This window comes from Podarcis tiliguerta (genome assembly GCF_965153285.1).
Source record: "Podarcis tiliguerta genome assembly, chromosome: 5".
NCBI lineage: Eukaryota > Metazoa > Chordata > Lepidosauria > Squamata > Lacertidae > Podarcis > Podarcis tiliguerta.
Genome location: NC_139538.1, coordinates 63,413,466 through 63,433,747, shown reverse-complemented (window position 1 = coordinate 63,433,747; position 20,282 = coordinate 63,413,466). Strand labels below are relative to the sequence as shown.

The following is a 20,282-nucleotide window of genomic DNA, read 5'->3' as shown; positions in this document are numbered from 1 at the left end:
TAGAACAATAGAATTTAAAATAAATTAAAAGCATATTGTAAATAATTAAAAACATCTATAACATATAGATTGTTTGGGGTTGCTGGAGTTGAGGATATATTATATCTAATGAGTGCTTAAGCTTTGTTATGTAAAAGCTTCCAGGTTAAAATTATTGAAATGTGGAAATGGATTATCAGTTCTCTCCTCTGTCTAGGGGTAGCAAAGAATTCCCATTCCACCTTTATGATGAACATTTGTTTCATCACACAAGTTCTCAGGAAGGAACACAGATCTGCATCACTTTCCCTCTAATTCTGTGCACAAAGTATTGTTATGTATTGCCGTGCATTCATGGAGAAGTCATGCAAATGCATCTAATCCAGGATAGCAATTTTGTTGACCCCTGTCAATCCAAGAGGCTTCCTGTAGGTACACATGGACTCTAGCGCTATGGATGAGAAGCTGAAATGGATAGGCAGGAAGTCCTAATGGACTGTGAGCTTCCTGCAGCATGTCTGAACCACTAGATTCCAACAAGTCCCCTTTGAATTCTAGTCCTACAGTCAGACTGGGCTGGCAAACCTGTGGTCCTCTAGTTGTTGTTGGACTCTATCTGTACCTCATCTTCAGACATCATGACTGTTGTATATTCATTTCTCTGGGAAAAAGAAAGGTCTTTGCATGCTGTTGAAAAGGGAAAAGTGTAAATATCAGGTGAGGCTTCCAGAACAGAGCATCATAGCAGCGTAAGCCATGTAGACTGTTCTGTTTCAGAGCCGAATGGACGTGTATGCAAGCCATTCTCCTGCTGGAACATCTGTGCAAAATGTGTTTCATTGGAAACAGGTATATTGAATTTTCAAATATTATGTTTATTCGATATTTATTAAAATGCCATTGAAGAAATTCATCATAGTGCTATGTCAGTTGATCTGTCAAGACAAGCATTTTGGTTTACCAGACAAAATGATCCCCACTCTCCTCCTCCCCCCAAGCTGTTCCATGGGTCCTCTTGACACACACACACACCCTGAGCCAACTTGAGAGGAAGGGGGAGGCATGCAGGGGGGAAATACTCCTTTTGGGGGTTTCCTCCCCATGTGTAATTGAAATTTCATGAAGGTAGCTCCATGCAAGGACTTTCGTGCTAGCCAGCTTTACAATTCCCTTCCCCCCCCCCAAAAAAAAATTATATTTTTTTAAATGACTGAAGCGCGCGCACACACACACAAAACTATGGGGTTGCAGCACTCATCTTGCTTTCAGGCCAAGGGAGCCGGCATTTATCCACAGACAGTTTTCCGAGTCATGTGTTCAGCATGACTAAACTGCTTCTGGCACAACGGGACACCGTGATGGAAGCCAGAGGGCACGGAAAGGCCGTTTAGCTTCCCGCTGCAGCAGTACCCATTTATCTACTTGTACTTTGATGTGCTTTCGAACTGCTAGGTTGGCAGGAGCTGGGACAGAGCAACAGGAGCTCACTCCGTTGTGGAGATTTGAACCACCAACCTTCTGATTGGCAAGCTCAAGGAGGCACAGTGGTTTAGATCACAGTGCCACCTGCACCCCTGTTCTGTTCTGTATATGTATTGGACTGTGTGCAGTTTGCTCACAAGACTTACTCACACATGCACAGTGGTGGAGGAAGGGGGTGCGGGGTGTGTGCACACCACCCCGGGTGTCATTACTGAGGGGGGGTGTGTGTGACAAAATGAGGGCTTTTTTGTTTTTAAAAATGGCCTCACAAAACTTTTTAGGAGTGACATGGTGGCTTAGGTGCCTGCAGGTTCCACGCTGCCTGAAATGGCAGTGTGGGACTTGCTTCTGCCTACCGCCTCTCCCTCAGCTGCCCTACAGCTGAGGGGGAGGCGGCGGAGAGGCTCCATGTGGTGGAGAGGCTCGCCCCACCCTTATGGGTGGATCTCCCCACCCCCGGCTGCAGGACACACACCCCTCACAGGCACCCGAGCGGCTAGCTACACCGCTGCACATGCATGCATACAAGATAGAAGTACTAATAAGGAGAAGTACATGAAGCAGAATGCAGTTATAAAGAAACCTTACCTTAAAAAGTAGGACCAAAATGAGGGATAGTCGTAAGGGAAGTGTGACACCACCTATGTAACCATAAGGCTAAGACACACACATCAAATTTCACATACACACAGACACAGGAATCTGGGATTAATTGGGAATGGGGGAGGAGAGAGAGAGAAATCAAAGGTTGGACAAAACAGAGGCTGGACCAACTTTTTCTAAGAAACAGTGTGAGCCCTGCAACTGGAGAGTGTTGCTGAGATTCTAGCCCTGCAGCTCTGAATCAGGCAAGTCCAGATCCCCTCCTCCCACCATGGCATTTTCTTTATCTGATTGTCTTTTGCAACATTTTGGAGAAGGCTGTGTAGGGTCTTATGCACCAAACCAGCACCTTGAACTTAGCCTGGTAGCTAATTTGGCAGGTCAGTTCTTTGAAGTCTGGTTTTCTTATCTAACTTTTCTATTCTATGTTTCGAAACAGTTAACCCAACTCTTCCCCATTCACTTTCTGTATTTCTCCCATCTCACTTTCCCTTGGGCTCTGACTTTCCCACACACAACTAGAGTCTCTTATCTCTGTCATTTTTCAACCCATGCTTTCTACTTGCTTTAAACTGTGCCGAACATCCTATTCCACTTCCCTGCTGCCAATCATTCTAGCTCTTCTGTCACAGCAGGATATTTATTATTTGTGTCTGCAGATTTTGTAGCTATCTACAGAATGGCTGGAAGCAGCTTCCTCCGATGTTTGGAATCAGGGAAAGGATCATGTGGCACATGAAATCTGACTCTATCTAGTACTTCCCAGAAAAGAATGCAATGGGATTCCATACATGTACTCATGTGGAAATAAAGCAACATTTAAAAGAAGCAGTGTATTAATCCATACAGTGGTACCTCGGGTTAAGAACTTAATTCATTCTGGAGGTTTGTTCTTAACCTGAAACTGTTCTTAAACTGAAGCACCACTTTAGCTAATGGGGCCTCCTGCTGCCACTGCTCCGCTGCTGCACGATTTCTGTACTCATCCTGAAGCAAAGTTCTTAACCCAAGGTAATATTTCTGGGTTAGCGGAGTCTGTAACCTGAAGCGTATGTAACCTGAAGCGTACGTAACCCGAGGTACCACTGTAGTTGATTTAAAAAATGTTTTCTGTAACTATTAAATGATTATAGATGGATATTCATAATGAGAACATTATAGCAATCTATCCAAAGAACAGGGATAAATAACAGCAGCCTATCTTACAGGGCTGTTGTCAAGATTGCTGAAATCCTACATATGACACTTTTTGCATCTTTGGAAATTATACATTTTACAAAAATGCACAATTTATTTCTAGATGCTTCTGAGAAAACAATTTGAAGGATATGACCATGGTTCGGAGGAAAAGAATATGGAGAAGTACAATCAGGTAGGGCAGTGTTTGAAATCAGAATAACATCTCTGATAGGTATATTGCACATGGAAACTTTTTTGATACTATTTCCCACTTAATACAGATTAGAGGGGGACCACATTAGATTTATGTTCAAAGGCATGCCTATGTCAGGGAGCTAAGTTCAGCCCCCATCCTCACATATTTTTTGCTGTTATCTAAAGTCCATTTTATTATCTTGGGTGTGTTCAAATTTACACACTATTTTAGTAAACATTCTGTTGTGTGCAATTTGGAGGTATTTTACAGGGGTTTTTGTAGTTTGCTTGCTAGTTGACTGAATGTTTTTAAATGTAGTTTAAAATCGGTTTCATTTTCCTAGTTTTTACATTACTATACATAATGTGGGATAATGTCTGGCTGGAATTGTAATTTACAAGTGTAATAATTGAGAGGTAGATTATGAAAAACTAAATATGTTTTCAGAAATACAGTTTGCTGAGACACAGTTTATATGCCACTGACAAATGGATTTTGGTTGTGAAAATGGCTCAGTTACATATATAATACCCCAATAATCTTGCCTCTGGATATATTTTACTATATTGCATGGGTAGGCAAACTAAGGCCCGGGGGCCAGATCAGGCCCAATCACCTTATCAATCTGGCCCGCGGACAGTCCGGGAATCAGCGTGTTTTTACATGAATAGAATATGTCCTTTTATTTAAAATGCATCTCTTGGTTATTTGTGGGGCATAGGAATTCGCTCATTATTCCCCCCCCCCAAAAAAATATGGTCCACCCCCCAAAAAAGGTCTGAGGGACAGTAGACCGGCCTCCTGCTGCAAAAGTTTGCTGACCTCTGCTATATTGCTTCAAGATTCCTGGCCAGAGGGAAGTTACGAGCAACCTGTGTATAGTCCTATTTTGTTTTATAGGTTGCCTTGTTTTTTACATCATCTGCTTGGAAGGAAGTTTTTAGTGGTCATTACTGTTGTTGTTTTATCCCCAGACAACGCCTCCTATATACAGGATAGAAGATATCCAAATACCGATCGCAATATGGACTGGAGGGCGAGACTTGTTTGCACCCCCAAATGATGTAAAACTATTACGCCCACGGATTACTAACCTCATTTATGAAAAGCATCTTCCCGAATGGAACCACCTAGATTTTATCTGGGGAATTGATGCAACTGAGCACATGTATATGGAGATCATAGAGATAATGAAGAAGTATCCATAGTGCTGGTCACTGATGTTCGGAAGTCTTAGGGAAGGAGGACATGTACACAGAAATCATGGATAAAGCAATTAGAACTGCTGTAATTGAGTTGACCACTGAGAATATTCATATTCTTGTTCAGGGGATATCCATAATCTTTGATGCAACTTTACATAGAAATAACTGAGATGATGGTGATGAAGAAAAATCTATATACTACACTCAATGCTGCTTTGGAGATGAAGAAATTAATCCCTCTTTCGCAACCTCTTTTCTTTGCAATACCTTTGTAATTTGGCAAGCGTTTAATAAGGCGTGAGCTGAGAGATATTTAGTTAGTTTTCCCTTGATGCAACTATGTTGTTGTAACAAGTTACATATATGGCAAAACAGCACAGTGCTTCCTCAACTTGGGTGGCCTGCTGTTTTTTGGACTACAGTTCCCCTCATCCTTGACCACTGGGTTCTGCTAGCTAGGGATGATGGGAGTTGTAGTCCAAAACAGCTAGAGACCCAAGTTTGGGAAACACTGACATAAATAATCTTGGGATTTCTTTTTATTAGTGCTTTTCTTCTAGAAAAAAGGTTCTGGTACTACATACACTTGAGTACCCCCAAGAGGGGAACCCACTGCTTTCTACTTTACTATTGTGTTGTTGGTCAGAGAAGAAAATAAACTTAATTAGCTGTTTCCTGGGTTTCTTCCCAAACTTGGGTTGCCTGCTGTTTTTTGGACTACAGTTCCCCTCATCCCTGACTACTGGTTCTGCTAGCTAGGGATAATGGGAGTTGTAGTACAGCTCTAGATGGGAAGATGTATCTGTTTGACATTTGAAATGCACAGGGAGAGAGAAAAAAATCCAAACAGCACAATCTAAATAATCTCTGGGCATCTAAAATTGCTCGCTTATTGGCTCCTTCAGTCTTCCGAAGAAAAGAATGGCCTGTCAACACAGCTAGCAGCAAATACTTCCCAGATTATCTTTTAATAAATATTGAAAAGAAAATGGTAGCTCCTATTATCATTTTGTAGATCTCTGCTGTTCAGTCTTCTGTCTACTTTCAACCTGTCAACCACCCCGTCTGAATTCCCTCTTCCTTTATCACCCTACTTCCCAGGTCCTTAGTGCGGTTTTGCTTCTACTGGGAGTGGGAACAGCACAGTGTAGAAGAGACAGAGCTATTCAACTTCCCAAGCTTTCTGCTCCTGCCGAGGCATGCCCACACAGCCCTTTGTTCTGCCATTTATGATGCCCATGTCATAAATTGGCAGCTCTTTCTAATTCTATGTAGTTGAGAATGTACACCTTGTGTAAAAAAATAAAAATACAAAATAGATCTTTACTGATTAATCTGTTTCCAGTTGCAACTGTTACAGATAGTATACATCAAATAAATAGTATTGTTCATACTCTTTACAAACATACTTTGGTACAGGGGGAATGAAAATAATGAATAGCTCTTAATGTTCATAATGTTAACCGTGTGCTTCTGATCACGTCACATCAGCTATTCATATGGAGCGGCAGATTTTAACACAGTCCATCTATGCTGTATAAACTTGGTAGCTGCTGTAAACATGAGGTTACTATAACATGTCAGTGCTGTGGGACTTATTATTGCCCTCATAGATTCCTCCCCTGACTCGGGCTTGACAACATCACATTATGGCCTAAGTATCCTTCCTTAACATGTTTTCTATGTTGGTGAACTTTAATCTTCTTGCTATGTCAAGTGGAGTCTCTCCTTCCTGAAAAAAAAAGAAGAGATAAAATAAGCAATGATAAAAATAATTCAAGACCCTAGTACCTCTCTCTCTCTGTGTGTGTATTAATAGATATTGCTGGGCAACAGGGCTAATCTTTGAATATGGCTTCTTGTGTGAAATGCAATTCCTTCAGATTAGGGATGGAAAGATTTCCCCATTTCGGTTCCCTCAAGTTTTTGAGTCTTGTATTCAGTTTTCCACATTGCTTGGCAATTTGTACATTTATTTGGAAAATCTTCATGGAAATCCACCAGCATTTCAGTACGAATCTCTCCTCATAAGCACTTGTTTGTATGCAGCTTTGAGTTAATATGCATATTTTTGCCAGCAATTTCTCCTAATATAATTCATTTTTGTATGTTATTTTCACTTGTATTAACTTTTAGGTACACTTTTAGATACACTTTCCCCTAATATATGCATCTCTGTAAATAATGGAGAATGAAATAATGAAAGATGGATTAGTGAGAATTTTGAATGGTGGCTGTATTTCAGCTCTCACATTTTTTCAGAAAGTGCAGATTGGATAGATTAACCCTTAATAATGAACAGAATCAATCTTCTCTATTCCTACTTCAGATTGTGCCAGCTGTCACCAGCTGTGGGTTCTAGAGTGAGGGAGAATTTCTCCACTGAAATTAGTGGGATTTCTCTTAATAATTCCCAGTTGTTTATCCATTTTGAGATCAGTACAAAAGAATTGCCACTGGAGGAAGCAATTTTGACCAAAATATTCCCAGTCTTGCTAATATGAACACTTAATTTTTTGTGCAAAGAAATAAAATACTTCTGCTTTTACAAAAGCTAATGAAAGAAACAACACACACAAAAAGGAAACAAGTTGAATGCTTTTCTTCAACAAAGGCACAGCTTAGTATTGTGGGTCTCTGAACATGGAAAAAGCATATTTGGTGTCTTCATTCTGCAATGCAATATTGCTCACCTTGCAGAGGATTTGAGATTATTCATGGCCAAGAGAGAATGGTCATTTTTATGTGAATTTACAAAGGGATTTCTGAGGGCTCCAGTTCAGCTGGTGCAGGTACTCTTGAGAGCGGATACAGTGTGTGAAAAGAAATCCATTCAAAATGAATAGTATAATCCTGCATGGTCCAGCTCTTACATCTCTCCCATAATCAGCTGCACATTTCAGTTTACAGTGGAATGCTTTTAGATGGTAAAAATTAATCTAGAATGCCCAAGGGTTGAGATTGTTTGCAAGATGTAAATCAGGGATGAGAAACATAAAGCTCTCCAGATATTGTTGGACTTCAAGCTGCATAGCCAATAGATAGGACTCAGGGGTGATGGGAGTGACATACCTGATATATGGGGAACTATACAAACATCAAGGCTTTCCTCAATCAATTACATGAGAAACAAATGATGAACAGCCTTGGTCTTCCAGAGGGACAAAGCAGTGCTGGCCTTCATTCTAGAAATGGACAACTACTTGGCACAGCAGGTTCTCCCTCAACGATAGTTGGTACCATCCAGAAGAGAGGATGAACCAGAAGCCAATCAAAGTCAGTCAAAACTATAGCTGTATTAAGCTCTGACTTTCTTACCTTGTCCTTTATAGAGAGATCAGAACCTGCTCCTACAAGCAGAGGAACGATGGATGGGTTCTTCATTTCACAGGCATAGTGGAGAGCGGTCCTTCCTGACTGTAAAGAACCAAACAATTACCCTTGGAAAGATATGCATTATTATAGAAGCAGACATTTCAGTCATGTCCTAATGCTTCTCTGTTAATGCATCCTTTATTTCTAAAGGAAAGGGGAGCTGTGAGCCTTGTAACTTTGTAGCTGTGTTATGCTTCTAATGATTTGGTCTCTCCCCCCCCCCCAAACAATAAACCCATAATGGTTTACTCCAACCTCTGCAGTTTTCCCTGTGTCAAAGTTTAACCTTCAGCTTTCTTAGGACGTGGACCTGTCCTCTTACACTTTGTAAAACAACTTGCACCCTGATGGAATGGTGGTGATGATTAGGAATGCATGTTACTGTCCTACAACTGGTAAGTGAGGGCTGCTGAAACAGAGTAGGGTGCCACAAGTGCTATAGAAAACAAATGATTTAAATTAACGGCCTCTGTGAGTCCAAACTACACATTTGCAGAGGATGCCCCACATGTGTTTTTTCCTGCTCTGGATATTTCCACACACACACCCTTCTCTTCTTTGGGTATGGTTATACTTTTGGCCTCCACAGTTGCTTACAGACACACCGTTAAGACCATATCCATGGAAGACAATCTTACTCAGCTACAAGTGATTGCCAAAAAAGTAGATGACTTTTTGATCACTCCCAATGCAAAGAGCTGGGGATCCCACTATATCATTGTCCTAGAGCCCTCCAAGGATATATATGTCCACTTACATCATCTGTAACGTTAACATCGACACCAGCTCTAAGTAGCATCTTGATAAGATTTTCATTCTGCTTACTTCTGGATACCTGTTCCACAGAGGGGCAATGGGGCATTGTTAGAATGACATTTTATATTCACAATAAGAAAACTCTCATACTGGGTTGTGCAACAAAGAAAACGTACCGGTACTTCTGTTCATGATGTGGAACTTTTTAAACATTTTATCAGCAAGATTGTATCAAAATGTTTGTTTCCCCCTAGCCTTCACCACTGAAATAAGCAGTTACTTAGTGAATGCAGTCTGTAGCGATCAAAGTTTAATATGCAATGTAAATTAGTCTAAATTCACTAAATTCACATGTCATCATCAGGTGACTACAATTCAGCATCAATGCAGGTATACTGTGAAGTGGGCTCCATTCATTTCTGTGCATTGTACTTGCAGTTACAAGAATGCACTACATCATGTTACATAAATTCTGTGTGAGAAGCATGTACATTTCTTTTTTTAAAAAAAAATAAAGTCATGTGCATGCCTATTTGCTAGGAAGCTGTAATTGGCTTTGTGGCTTTCTAGTATGCATAGTCAACCATAGAAAACAAGTTCTATTGCCAACATGTAACAATCACTCAAGGCCTATGGGTGCACACTGGCTTTTGGAAATATTTGAAGGGGCCCTGGTATGCCAAGGATGCGGGTCACTTAGGTCAAGGTTGATACCTTTGGCACACAAGCCAAGGTTGATATCTAATGGCTACAAACCAATATATGTATACTTTCTTTCTGTTCCAAGAGTGAGACAATGGGATTACCCAGTTGAGTTGATTTACCTTTTAGAGCAAGGGAGCACAAGTAATAGATGGGCCCATAAAGTATGTTGTAAGAGAAAATATGTCCAGAAAATGTGGTATGGGCCCAGTGAGGAACCTTGGCACCTCAAGTTTCAGTGGCACCATGTGCAATGCCAAAATCCAGCATCCTGCTTCGCGCCTTCTATTGGATGTCATAATTGTGGCAGCCCAGAAGTTCTGTGCCTGGTGCGACCAAACCCGTCATGCTCCCCGAGATCTGCTGATATCTTACAGATTTCACCAACCTGGTGTCCTCTAGATATTTTGGACTACAACTCCTCTCATCAATCCCAGATAAGGTGGCCATGCTGTTTGAATGTCACCAGGTTGGTGAAGCTTTGTGAAGGCTGATATATAAATATGCTATTTTCATTCTTTTGCTGAACTTACCATGAGCAGATACCCAAGAAGCATAACAGGCATTAAGATGATAATGAGCAGGTAGTCAAGGAAGCTGAACCGTTTTTTGACAGCGTAATGTAAACATGTTCGTTCTTTCTAGAGAGAAGCAGAAGAACTCGCATTATATTAGGCAAATAGCTCCAATTCCTTTCCATTTTGTACACAGAGTATGTTAGACATATTTGGGGCACATTTTCCTTCTTTTTCTCTACTATAAATTGCCTATGAGAAATATGCCTCGGTAATGGACTGAATGAGAGCCAACAAACTGAAACTCAATCCAGAGTTAGTGGGTGGGAGAAGATAGGTGGGAGATCACCTGCTCTTGATGGGGTTACACTTCCTCTGAAGGAGCAGGTTCATAGCTTGGGGGTACTCCTGGATCTTTTGTTGTCGCTCGAGGCTCAGGTGGCCTCAGTGGCCTGGAGTGCCTTCCATCAGCTTCAGCTGGTGGTCCAGCTACGCCCCTATCTGGCCAGGGATAGCCTAACTACTGTTGTCTATGCTCTGGTAACCTCAAGGTTAGATTACTGCAATGCATTGTACATGGGACTGCCTCTGAAGACAGTTCAGAAACTTCAGCTAGTGCTGAATTCAGAGGCCAGGTTGCTCACCAGAGCAAGATGGTTTGAACATATTACACGGATCCTGGTCTGACTGCACTGGCTACCAATTAGTTTCCGGGCCCAATTCAATGTGCTGGTTTCGACCCATAAAGCCTTAAAGGATTCAGGACTGCAATACTTCAAGGACTGCCTCTTTCCATATGAACTTACCTGGACTCTGAGATCGTCTTCTGAGACGCTTCTTCATGTGCCTCCTACTTGAGAGGTCCAGAGGGTGGCAACACAAGAATGGGCCTTCTCTGCAGTGGCTCCCCATCCGTGGAATGCTCTCCCCAGGGAAGTTCGCCTGGTGCCTTCATTATACACCTTTAGGCGCCAGGCCTATGGTTGATTTGATTGACATCCTATGCCCTTTTAAAATGTAGCTCTTTGGGGGGAGGTTGTTATTGGGTTGTTGTTATTTTGATTATATATTTTGTGGTTTTATAGTTTGATTTTATTCTGTGAATAAGAACTGCGCATGTGAGAAAGATTTTGCTGAGATATACCTTCTTTAAACCAAATGTCTAAGCTGTGTCTGAGCATAAAAAAATTATTTATGGGGAAAGTGAATAACAGCATCTATCTTTTTCTGGATATTTGAGAATTTTAAGCTAATCAAATAATGAGTGAGAAACTTACCCCCTCCACTTCAAGGTATAGATCACATTATGACTTTAGTAACATAAAGGAAGACCTCACTGGGTATACGTTTGCTGAGACTTGCCTTATTTTTTATGTTTACATCAGCATTCATTTTCAGAAGATAACTGACAATTCTGTTGTGGCCCTTTTTGCAGGCACAAATCAATGGTGTGTCTCCTCCAAAGCTGTCCTGGACGTTCAAATAACTGCTGTCTTCTTCCAGAAGGAGCTGCAGTTCATTGAAGTCATTATTATAAGCTGCCTGACAAATGGGCTGCAGAAGAAGAAGAAGTGGGAAATGAAGACAGTTCAACAAAGTGTCTTAGGTTAACAAACGTAGACTTAGACTTGTGGTGTTTTGCTGACTAGACATGAGCATGCAGAGAGCTTTCCATCTACCCTAACCAGTTTACTACAAAACCGCACATCTAGATCCTTCATAGAATTGTAGTGTTGGAAGGAACCCTGAGGTCAACTAGTCCAACTCCCTGCAATGCAGGAATCTCAGCTAGATCACACATGACAAATGATCATCTAGCCTCTTCTTAAAAACATCCAAGGAAGGAAAGTCCATCACCATGAATGTAGCTGTGTAAGATTTCCAACATGGCCAAGCTTAAGAGGAGTCTCGGTGTGCAGCAGAGTAGACAAATGAACACTTCACTGGCAGCTGAAACTCACCTTCACTACAGTGTGGTAAAAAAGGTAAAGGACCCCTGGGTCAAAGGCGACTGTGGGGTGCAGCGCTCATCTCGCTTTCAGGCCAAGGGAGCCAGCGTTTGTCCAGAGACAGTTTTCTGGGTCATGTGGCCAGCATGGCTTAACCACTTCTGGTGCAATGGAACACCTTGACGGAAGCCAGAGCGCACGGAAATGCCGTTTACGTTCCCGCTGCAGCGATACCTATTTATCTACTTGCACGGGCGTACTTTAGAACGGCTAGGTTAGCAGGAGCTGGGACCGAGCAATGGGAGCGCACCTTGTCACGGGAATTCCAACTGCCAACCTTTTGATCGGCAAGCTCTAGGCTCAGTGGTTTAGACCACAGTGCCACAGTGTGAACTGCCTCACATGAAAGAAAATTGCTACAGAATATACCACTAAACACCCTTACCACCACACAAGTTTTCGGAATGCATGCAAACTTAAATATAGCAGAATAGAGAGCAAAACCAGATGAGAAACTGCTACCTTGGATTGCATAATCAACGCAAGTAAAGCAAAAACACAAATGCAACCCCACTACCACCACTTCTTGATAGAAATGTTTGGACTAGATCTGCCCACACAGTTTAACTTGCAGTTGCAATTGAAATCCACAGAGTGGAGCTAGCAGATTACTCTTTATAGCCTCCGTTCAAAGGGAAACTGCCATAGTCCTGGCTCATTTGGGGATTTGGGGGATATGTGTCAGACCTGCTTCCTTCTGAATTCCTGTTTCAACACCAATGCCTAACCCAAAAACAAATCGAGTTTTGTTTTTTGTGTCTGCCAAGGCTGTACATTGTACATTTAAAGCACATGTGCTAGTGAATGTGCATATATCAGCAGATTTTGTACATTCTCTGGTCTTTAGACATAATCCTCAACAGTTAATAGTAATAAACAACAACAACAACTATTTTGTTATTTATATCCCATCCATCTGGCTGGGTTTTCTCCAGCCACTCTGGGCAGCTTCGCTCATATATAAAAACATAATAAAACGCCAAGTGTCAAAAACTTCCCAATAAAGAAGTGCCTTCAGATGTCTTCTAAAAGTCATGTAGTTCTTTATCTCCTTGACATCTGGTGGGAGGGCGTTCCACATGAGGTAAAAAGGTAAAGGTAAAGGTATCCCTGCCCGTACGGGCCAGTCTTGACAGACTCTAGGGTTGTGCGCCCATCTCACTCTATAGGCCGGGGGCCAGCGCTGTCCGAAGACACTTCCGGGTCACGTGGCCAGCGTGACGAAGCTACTCTCGTGAGCCAGAGCCGCACACGGAAATGCCATTTACCTTCCCGCTAGTAAGCGGTCCCTATTTATCTACTTGCACCCGGGGGTGCTTTTGAACTGCTAGGTTGGCAGGCGCTGGGACTGAGCAACGGGAGCGCACCCCGCCGCGGGGATTCGAACCGCCGACCATGCGATCGGCAAGTCCTAGGTGCCCACAGCGCCACCCGCATCCCATCACCCATGATGGGGTGTCCCATGAGGTACACAGTAATATTTATCTGGAGCCCCAATCCTTTCTTCTTGTTGCTTAGCATGGAGGAGTCTGTGGTGTCTTTGTGAAATATGGCTTACTTCATAAAGACTTCGTAAAGACACATTTACATGTATTTACACCTGAGTTTTGATGGAGGGAGTGCAGAATAATCTGAGTGCCATAAAATCAGATGATACTGTATACTCAACTCATATAAAGCAAAAGCCTCCCACCCCGCCTAATGTTTCTAAGTGAGGAGAAGCTAAAGAGAGAGTCAGGTGGCATTCAAAACTGCAGTCACAGTTTAAATCCACAGAGTGGTGCTAGCAGATTAGTCACCATTGGCTCAATCAAAAGGAAACCTGCAAGAGTCACAGCTTAAACACCTGACACATCCCGCGTGCTTCCTTGTTCATCTCACACACAAGAATTCTGGCACCCATGTGGCACCTGAAACAGACCTTTGTATGTAGCAGCAGGAAGAGGAGGAGTGCTGTGGCATCTTACAGACAAACTAGTTTATCATTAACTTTCACAAGCAGTAAGAAGACTGAGAAAGTAGTGAGAGAATGCATACTACGTATTCAGATGGACTGGATTCAAAAGCCACCTGAGCTCACCGTGCAAGCACAAAAACCATACATATGGAAGTCTGGAGAAAGAAGAATTGAGAGTAGCTCAGGGAGCGGCGGTTGAAGTAACATCAGTCTATTTTTTGTCTCTCTCACCTTCACATCTATCCTCTGCCCTGCCCTGTATTAAGCTGTGACATATTTTTTTAAAATACATTAAAGTGTTTATTTAAATCATTGTCCATTTGCAAATGTATTTTATAATAAATAATGATAATGATAATGATAATAATTTATTTATACCCCGCCCATCTGGCTGAGTTTCCCCAGCCACTCTGGGCAGCTCCCAATCAAATGTTAAAAACAGTACAGCATTAAATATTAAAAACATCCCTAAACAAGGCTGCCTGCAGATGCCTTTCAAAGATAGGTTAGCTTTAGGATAGTTTTGAAACATGCATTTCAAAAAAAAATTTGAGATGAAAACTCTTTGGGGGACATTTGGGAATTGCAGAACCTCATGGGAGCGGGGAGCCATTCCTGGCACATTAGTCTGGGACAAGGGAAGCCAATGTAGTGCCCCTCCAAATGTAGTGAACTACAACTCCCATCATGCCTTATCATTGGGGCTTCCGGCTGGGGTTGATGGGAGCCGAAGTTCCAAGACAAAAGCAGGGCACTACACTGTTCCACACTGGAATCAACTGGAAGTCATTTATTCACTCAGGCTTCCTTTCAGAATTTGCAAAGATCAGATTCCCAGATCATCCTTAATCTCCCAAGGTAATGTTCAGTAACAGCAGCAGCAGCAGCAGCAGCAGGACACCCTCTTTCCTCACATGTGTAATACATATTACACTCAGGTCCAAATCTGGAAGGGTAGCAGGGTTGCATCAGAGAAGCAGTAAGGCCCGTGAACCAAAAGGTAGTACAATACCTTCGGCAACTCAACAGGCTTCACTGCTGGTCACTGACAAACTATGGAGTCACCTGTCTTCAATCTTAGTTGAAGGGAATTTACTAAAAGAGCATTTTTAAAGGATATTTATTACACTAGTCAGAGCTCAGACCCTATTTTCCATGGACAGTCCCAGATTTACAGAAACTGTCCCAGTTTCTTACTGATCCTGGAATGTCCCACTTTTTCTTGGGACATCCCTATTTTCATCGGAGAATTGCTGGAGGGTATATGGCTATGCGAACCCCGAGCCAAGGAGATAAGTAACTGTACAACCTTTAGAAGACATCTGAAGGCAGTCCTGTTTGGGGGAAGTGTATATATATAATTTTATTATGTTGTTATATATGTTGGAAGCCACCCAGAATGGCTGGGACTACCTAGTCAGATAGGTGGGGTATAAATAATAAAATTATTATTATTACAATTATTATTACTATGGGATGTGCCTATTTTCATTGGAAAAAAAATGTTGGAGGATATGAGAGCTGATTTGTAGCTCACTTGGAATCATTTAGCTGCCAGCAAGCTTCAATATTCAGCTCTTGCATAGGTTTAAGATTAAAATACAAAAAAAGGCATTCTTATGAACATTTGTCATGGTCACTACTTTATATGCTATAGTAATAGCATGTGATTTAAACACTTTATGTGGGGATTCCCCTACAGAGGCTTCCCTAAATGGCAGTGAGGCGCTGGCAGTCCATTCGAATGTGACATTGTGGGGCACTGGGGATGTGCCACTACTCAGCCTGATAAAGGATAAAGGTGGGATGGATTATCCAGAAATGGCAAGAATGACTGGGAAACTCAGAAACCAGGACCACCAAAACTTCAGCAAAGAATGGGAGAAATTTATATTATATTTGACAGACCACTGTAAACACTTGAACTCTTTGGCAGGTCTTAAATAACTCTTGTAATGTTACATAGACTTTGGACATAATGGGAGGACTGGAAAATTAGGAGGGCTTATAGTATGCAGTTGAAAAAGTTAACTAAAGAACCCACAAAGGTGCAGAGGGAAGTCTAGAGTTTTGAAAGAATCTTGTGTATTTTTTATTATTTATTATTTTGAGTGTGAATGAATTTGTAAAATCAAATAAAAAAATTATTTAAAAAAAATATTTATTAAAAAAGTGGGGTGAAAAACACAACGGGTGTAGGTCCCAACTACCAAGGAAGAAAAGGGGAAAGTGGTGAACCAAAATACAGGCAAGGATGAGTCAGCAAAAGAGTCAGCAGCAGAAAGAATGAGGATGAATGGAAGCTCATGAGAGAGAAGGAGAGCAAAAGGCAGCATGTGAATGAAGTAGGGAAGTCAGACCGTTCTGGTGAAAATGGAAAGAGAGCTGAAATTGCTGCAGTTCACATGTTCATCTGTGGTCATGAATGGAAATCAGCCAAGCAAATTATTTTTAGGAGATGTAATTCTTTTACACACTGTTTTGACATTTCCTTTACATTGAAATCAATGTAAGTTACGTAAGAGGTTATGTAACTTACATTGAATAGCGGATGGCGAGACGTTGTTGCTGGCATCCATCTGTCTCGAGAGACAATGGAGTGCACCTCCAGGGGTGAAGTCAAACAGCTGTGTTATGTAGCAGCACCAAAGTGGCCTCCCTGTGACACAAGCCTGGGCAGTGTGTATGGAGATCCTGGGCTTCCCAAACGACAAGACCCTCCCCCCTCTCTCAGGCTTGCTGATGTGGTCCAAAGGAAAGCAGAGCAATACATTAGGCACCAGTTTGGCCGCAGGAGTTGCCAGATGGAAGTGTAGAAGGTGCCATCCAACTCTGTTAGGACTCCACTCCAGATTTGTTGAAATATACTCGGAGTTGAAATATACTTGGATTTCATGCTCTTTATTCAGCTCATAGCAGTGAGGAATGGAATTTCCCCTGAACGGTCTGCTTTATATACATTATTTACACAATGGGCCCCACATGATTGGTTAATTCCGGGATTCACATGTAGGCCAATCAGGTTGTGGATTCACTTCCACCTGGAGTTGGATTGGGTGGCTCCTGCGGACAAATCAGACTACTGCAATTTGGATCCTATTCAACTCAGTACATAACATTTGTATAGGCTTTACTCCTCAGCTTTTTCTTCTCCCGAAGATATCCGCCAAGGCAGCAGAGATTTAGAATCAGAACTTTCCTTCTCCTAGATGGGCTACCTTCCCAGGTTCAAGAGCCCCATCTGCCCCTCACTTCCCTCTCCAGCACATGCAGAAACTGCCTTCTTGGTTGTTAGTCTTGGCCACTCAATCTGCCAGAGCCTGTCTCCGCATGCAGGGGAAGTCCCTAACTCACTGAGTGTTTGAGACCCATTGGCTACCCTCACCTGGTTTAGCTGGCCAGTCAAAGCAGTTTCCTAGGGAGAAGATGCTGTCACATGCTGACAGCTTCTATAATAATAATCATTAATAATAATTTTATTATTTATACCCTGCCCATCTGACAGGGTTTGCCCAGAATATATAAAACATACTAATGCATCAGACATTAAAAACTTCCTGATACAGGGTTGCCTTCAGATGTCTAGGAGTCACAGGTGAGAGCTGAGTTCAGAGTAGGAACCAAAGGTGGACAAACTACCCAAGAAGGAGCAGGACATGTCCCCCACCAGAGTTACTACCCTCCCCTAACACTCCAGAGTTACTACCCCTCCCCTAACACTCCATGCACACTGTGAGATGAATAATGTAGTATATTGTGGAAGCTGAACTGCAGTAGAAAAGAGACAGTGCTGATTGTGACAAATAGAGGTCAGAATGGAAACTGCAGCCTTCTCACATCCCTAGTGTGAAGGTAGGGTCAGAGGCATACATAGGGTCCCTTGCACCCTTGGCAAGCAACTGTACTGGCACAGTCCCCCGGGGAGGGATCACTTCACCACAATAGCCACATTAGAAATTCCTACATTTTACATGGCCCAAGTATTCAAGGCATCCAGAGTAAGAGACAGGCAAGGAGGAAGAGTGAAAACATTCACATGCCTTTGGGCCATGGTGCAAGAAGGATGGGAAGCTTCTCTCATGTTTGATCTCATCGCAATAGTGGCAGCACATCACCAAACTCCGATATGTCAAACACTCCATAGCCTCCAGTGGTCTACCTTGCCATTTCACTTACTACTTAAGTTTCCAGCTCTTGTCTAAACTCACAACCTTGCACAGACAACTGGAGACAGATTTCTGGGGTGATTTTTGCACCCTTGCTGGGCCTGTGTCCCCAGCAGGGACCAATTTCACCAATCCCTAGGTATGTCTCTGGGTAGAGTGGGAGTCTGACATACGAGAGTGCAAAAGGGGGGGAATGGAGGACAGAAAGGGAATGTGTATGTGTGAATGAGTGTGAAATGGAGAAGGTGGGGTGACAAGCAGAGGCAAAACAGCAGCAGCAGCAGCAGCAACAACAACAACCCTAGAAAATTAACAAGAGACAGGCCCAAGGCATTGACTAAAAGCATGAATAAGGAGAAATACCATCAGCTGCAATGTTAAGAGGGGCAAGATTGTAGCTGAATAAAAGTGAAGAATAAGCATTATCAAAGATGTAGGAAACAGATATGGGAAGAAGGAGGTTTGTAAAGTTGGGAACAGGAGTCTAAACAAACAATAAAAGTGGATCTACTGATCAGAAGAGCTCTAACCTCACAAGGTGGTTCTGAACATAAGAGACACACGCTGGAGTTCTGAAGGCAGTTGTGACCCACAAGGAAGTAAGTCAGTAATGCCTTATACAGGAATGCATGCATTATGCACCTCCAGTAAAAGCAAACAAACCTGGCCCTCTGCCTTTTGCATTGCAATAAAATGTGTGAGTAAAACAAAGAACACAGAGGCTAGATTTAAAAGATCCAGATCATTCCCTGAAATGGAATGCTATCCAACCAGACATGACAACTGGCTCATCTGTGTGTAAGTCAGAAATGTCTTCTTCCCATTCACATTTAACAAGCATTCACATTTTCTCCACATGCTGTACATTTAGATAATGATCCTTTAAAACATAGAAACAGGTTTTTCTTGAGCAGTGCAGTAGTGCTACACCCCAAAATCACAAACACCAATAAGTTTTTCTCTAAATCTGGGATTAAATGTATATGGTATTCTCACGCCCTCTAAAAGGAATGGGTCCCAGGCAGACAGGCATGCTCTCCTCCAGGATATTACAAACTGAAAGAGGTTCAAGCAAGCCCATTCAATGCTGCTGCTCCACAGTTTTCTGGTTTTCTTTTCCAAATGATACTCAACATTCCAGAGCTCCTGGACGTCACTGAGCTTACTCAATCCCTGTTACTGAGTTTACTGTTTGGGAGGGTTTCCCTCCTCTGATTTTTGTTTTAAACATTTAATGTCTCTGCATATTTTGGGGTTCTCCAAAGAATGCTGATACACCATCTGTTGTTTCTTAATGACTCCCTGCTATCAGCACTCAACTGTCTAAGTTCATTAATAGGGGGAAAGATTTTTACAAATGTATACAGATAGTTGGCGCAAAATTACACAATTGTTTAAATATATAGTTTGTTTTTTTAAAAAAAACTACCCTGGATTTTTTTTTTCTCCCAATCAAGCATTATATACATTTTATAAAATAAAATAACTATAATTTATTACAGTTTTTTCTTCTTTTTTTAAATGAGGGCAAATATTTTGTGTCTGTGTGGCTTATTTCATTAAGGTTCACAGGCCAGGACTTGAACTAAGCTACAGGATGGGTCTAATGTGAGGTCTGCATGAGGATAAAGAATTGCTTTTCACCATTTTTTGCCCCTCTCATTAACAAACATCTACAGAAATATCCATGCTGAGGACTCTAGGAAAGAATGCCCAGTTCATGCTGTTTAGCTGCCATAAACCACAATATTCCTTCAAATATCTGCCCTTGATATCTGTAATCTGGTTATTACATTTACTATGATTATGCCTTAGACCCTCAGGTCACTTTTAAAGTTACACTTGAGGAAGTACTTAAATGAGATTTTATAAATCCTTTGAAACAGACCTGCTAGACTTCTGTTGTATTCTAGCAGACTAGGAAACGCCTTACATACCTGTGAGTATAATATCCCCATAGCTTTTTTGTATATTGGGATTCTGGCTGGAATCCTCTGCTCCTTCGTGGATTAGCAGGCTCTTGACTTTGTACTGTCCTTCGATTTGATGAAAATGTAACCTGCGAAGTCCTTCAACCGAGCACTCTGAGCAGCAAACAGGCTCAAGTATTGTACTCAACTCCCAAGCACTTCCTACTGTTGGCTGCAAGTTGGCTTTC

General features: G+C 42.0%; 2 protein-coding genes across 4 annotated transcripts in view; one reads left to right on the top strand and one right to left on the bottom strand.

Annotated features, from left to right (window-relative positions):
• The window catches only part of LOC310679014 (lysosomal acid lipase/cholesteryl ester hydrolase-like), a 22,208-nt gene extending 16,238 nt beyond the window's left edge, over positions 1-5,970 (top strand). For all 3 annotated transcript variants that reach the window (XM_083443701.1, XM_083443703.1, XM_083443702.1), the window contains exons 8-10: positions 757-828; positions 3,365-3,436; positions 4,414-5,970. In XM_083443701.1, coding sequence (XP_083299827.1) covers positions 757-828; positions 3,365-3,436; positions 4,414-4,647 — 378 coding nt within the window. In that variant the 3' untranslated portion in view covers positions 4,648-5,970. The remainder of the gene's footprint in view (positions 1-756; positions 829-3,364; positions 3,437-4,413) is intronic.
• Positions 5,944-20,282, bottom strand: ANKRD22 (ankyrin repeat domain 22). The gene is made up of 6 exons (XM_083443766.1): positions 20,062-20,282; positions 11,351-11,546; positions 10,011-10,114; positions 8,777-8,854; positions 7,963-8,061; positions 5,944-6,376 (listed from the first exon to the last, which is right to left on the bottom strand). The coding sequence occupies exons 1-6, from the start codon at positions 20,080-20,082 to the stop codon at positions 6,299-6,301; spliced, it is 576 nt and encodes a 191-aa protein (XP_083299892.1). The 5' UTR covers positions 20,083-20,282; the 3' UTR covers positions 5,944-6,298.

Bases quoted from the DNA above. Each gene is read 5' to 3' on its own strand.
- ANKRD22 (XM_083443766.1), bottom strand. From the start codon at position 20,082: ATGGGGATATTATACTCACAG. The intron at 11,547-20,061 runs GTATGTAAGGCG...CTTCTTCTGCAG, and splicing joins TGGGGATATTATACTCACAG to CCCATTTGTCAGGCAGCTTA. The intron at 6,377-7,962 runs GTAAGAAAGTCA...TTTTTTTTTCAG, and splicing joins ATCTCTCTATAAAGGACAAG to GAAGGAGAGACTCCACTTGA.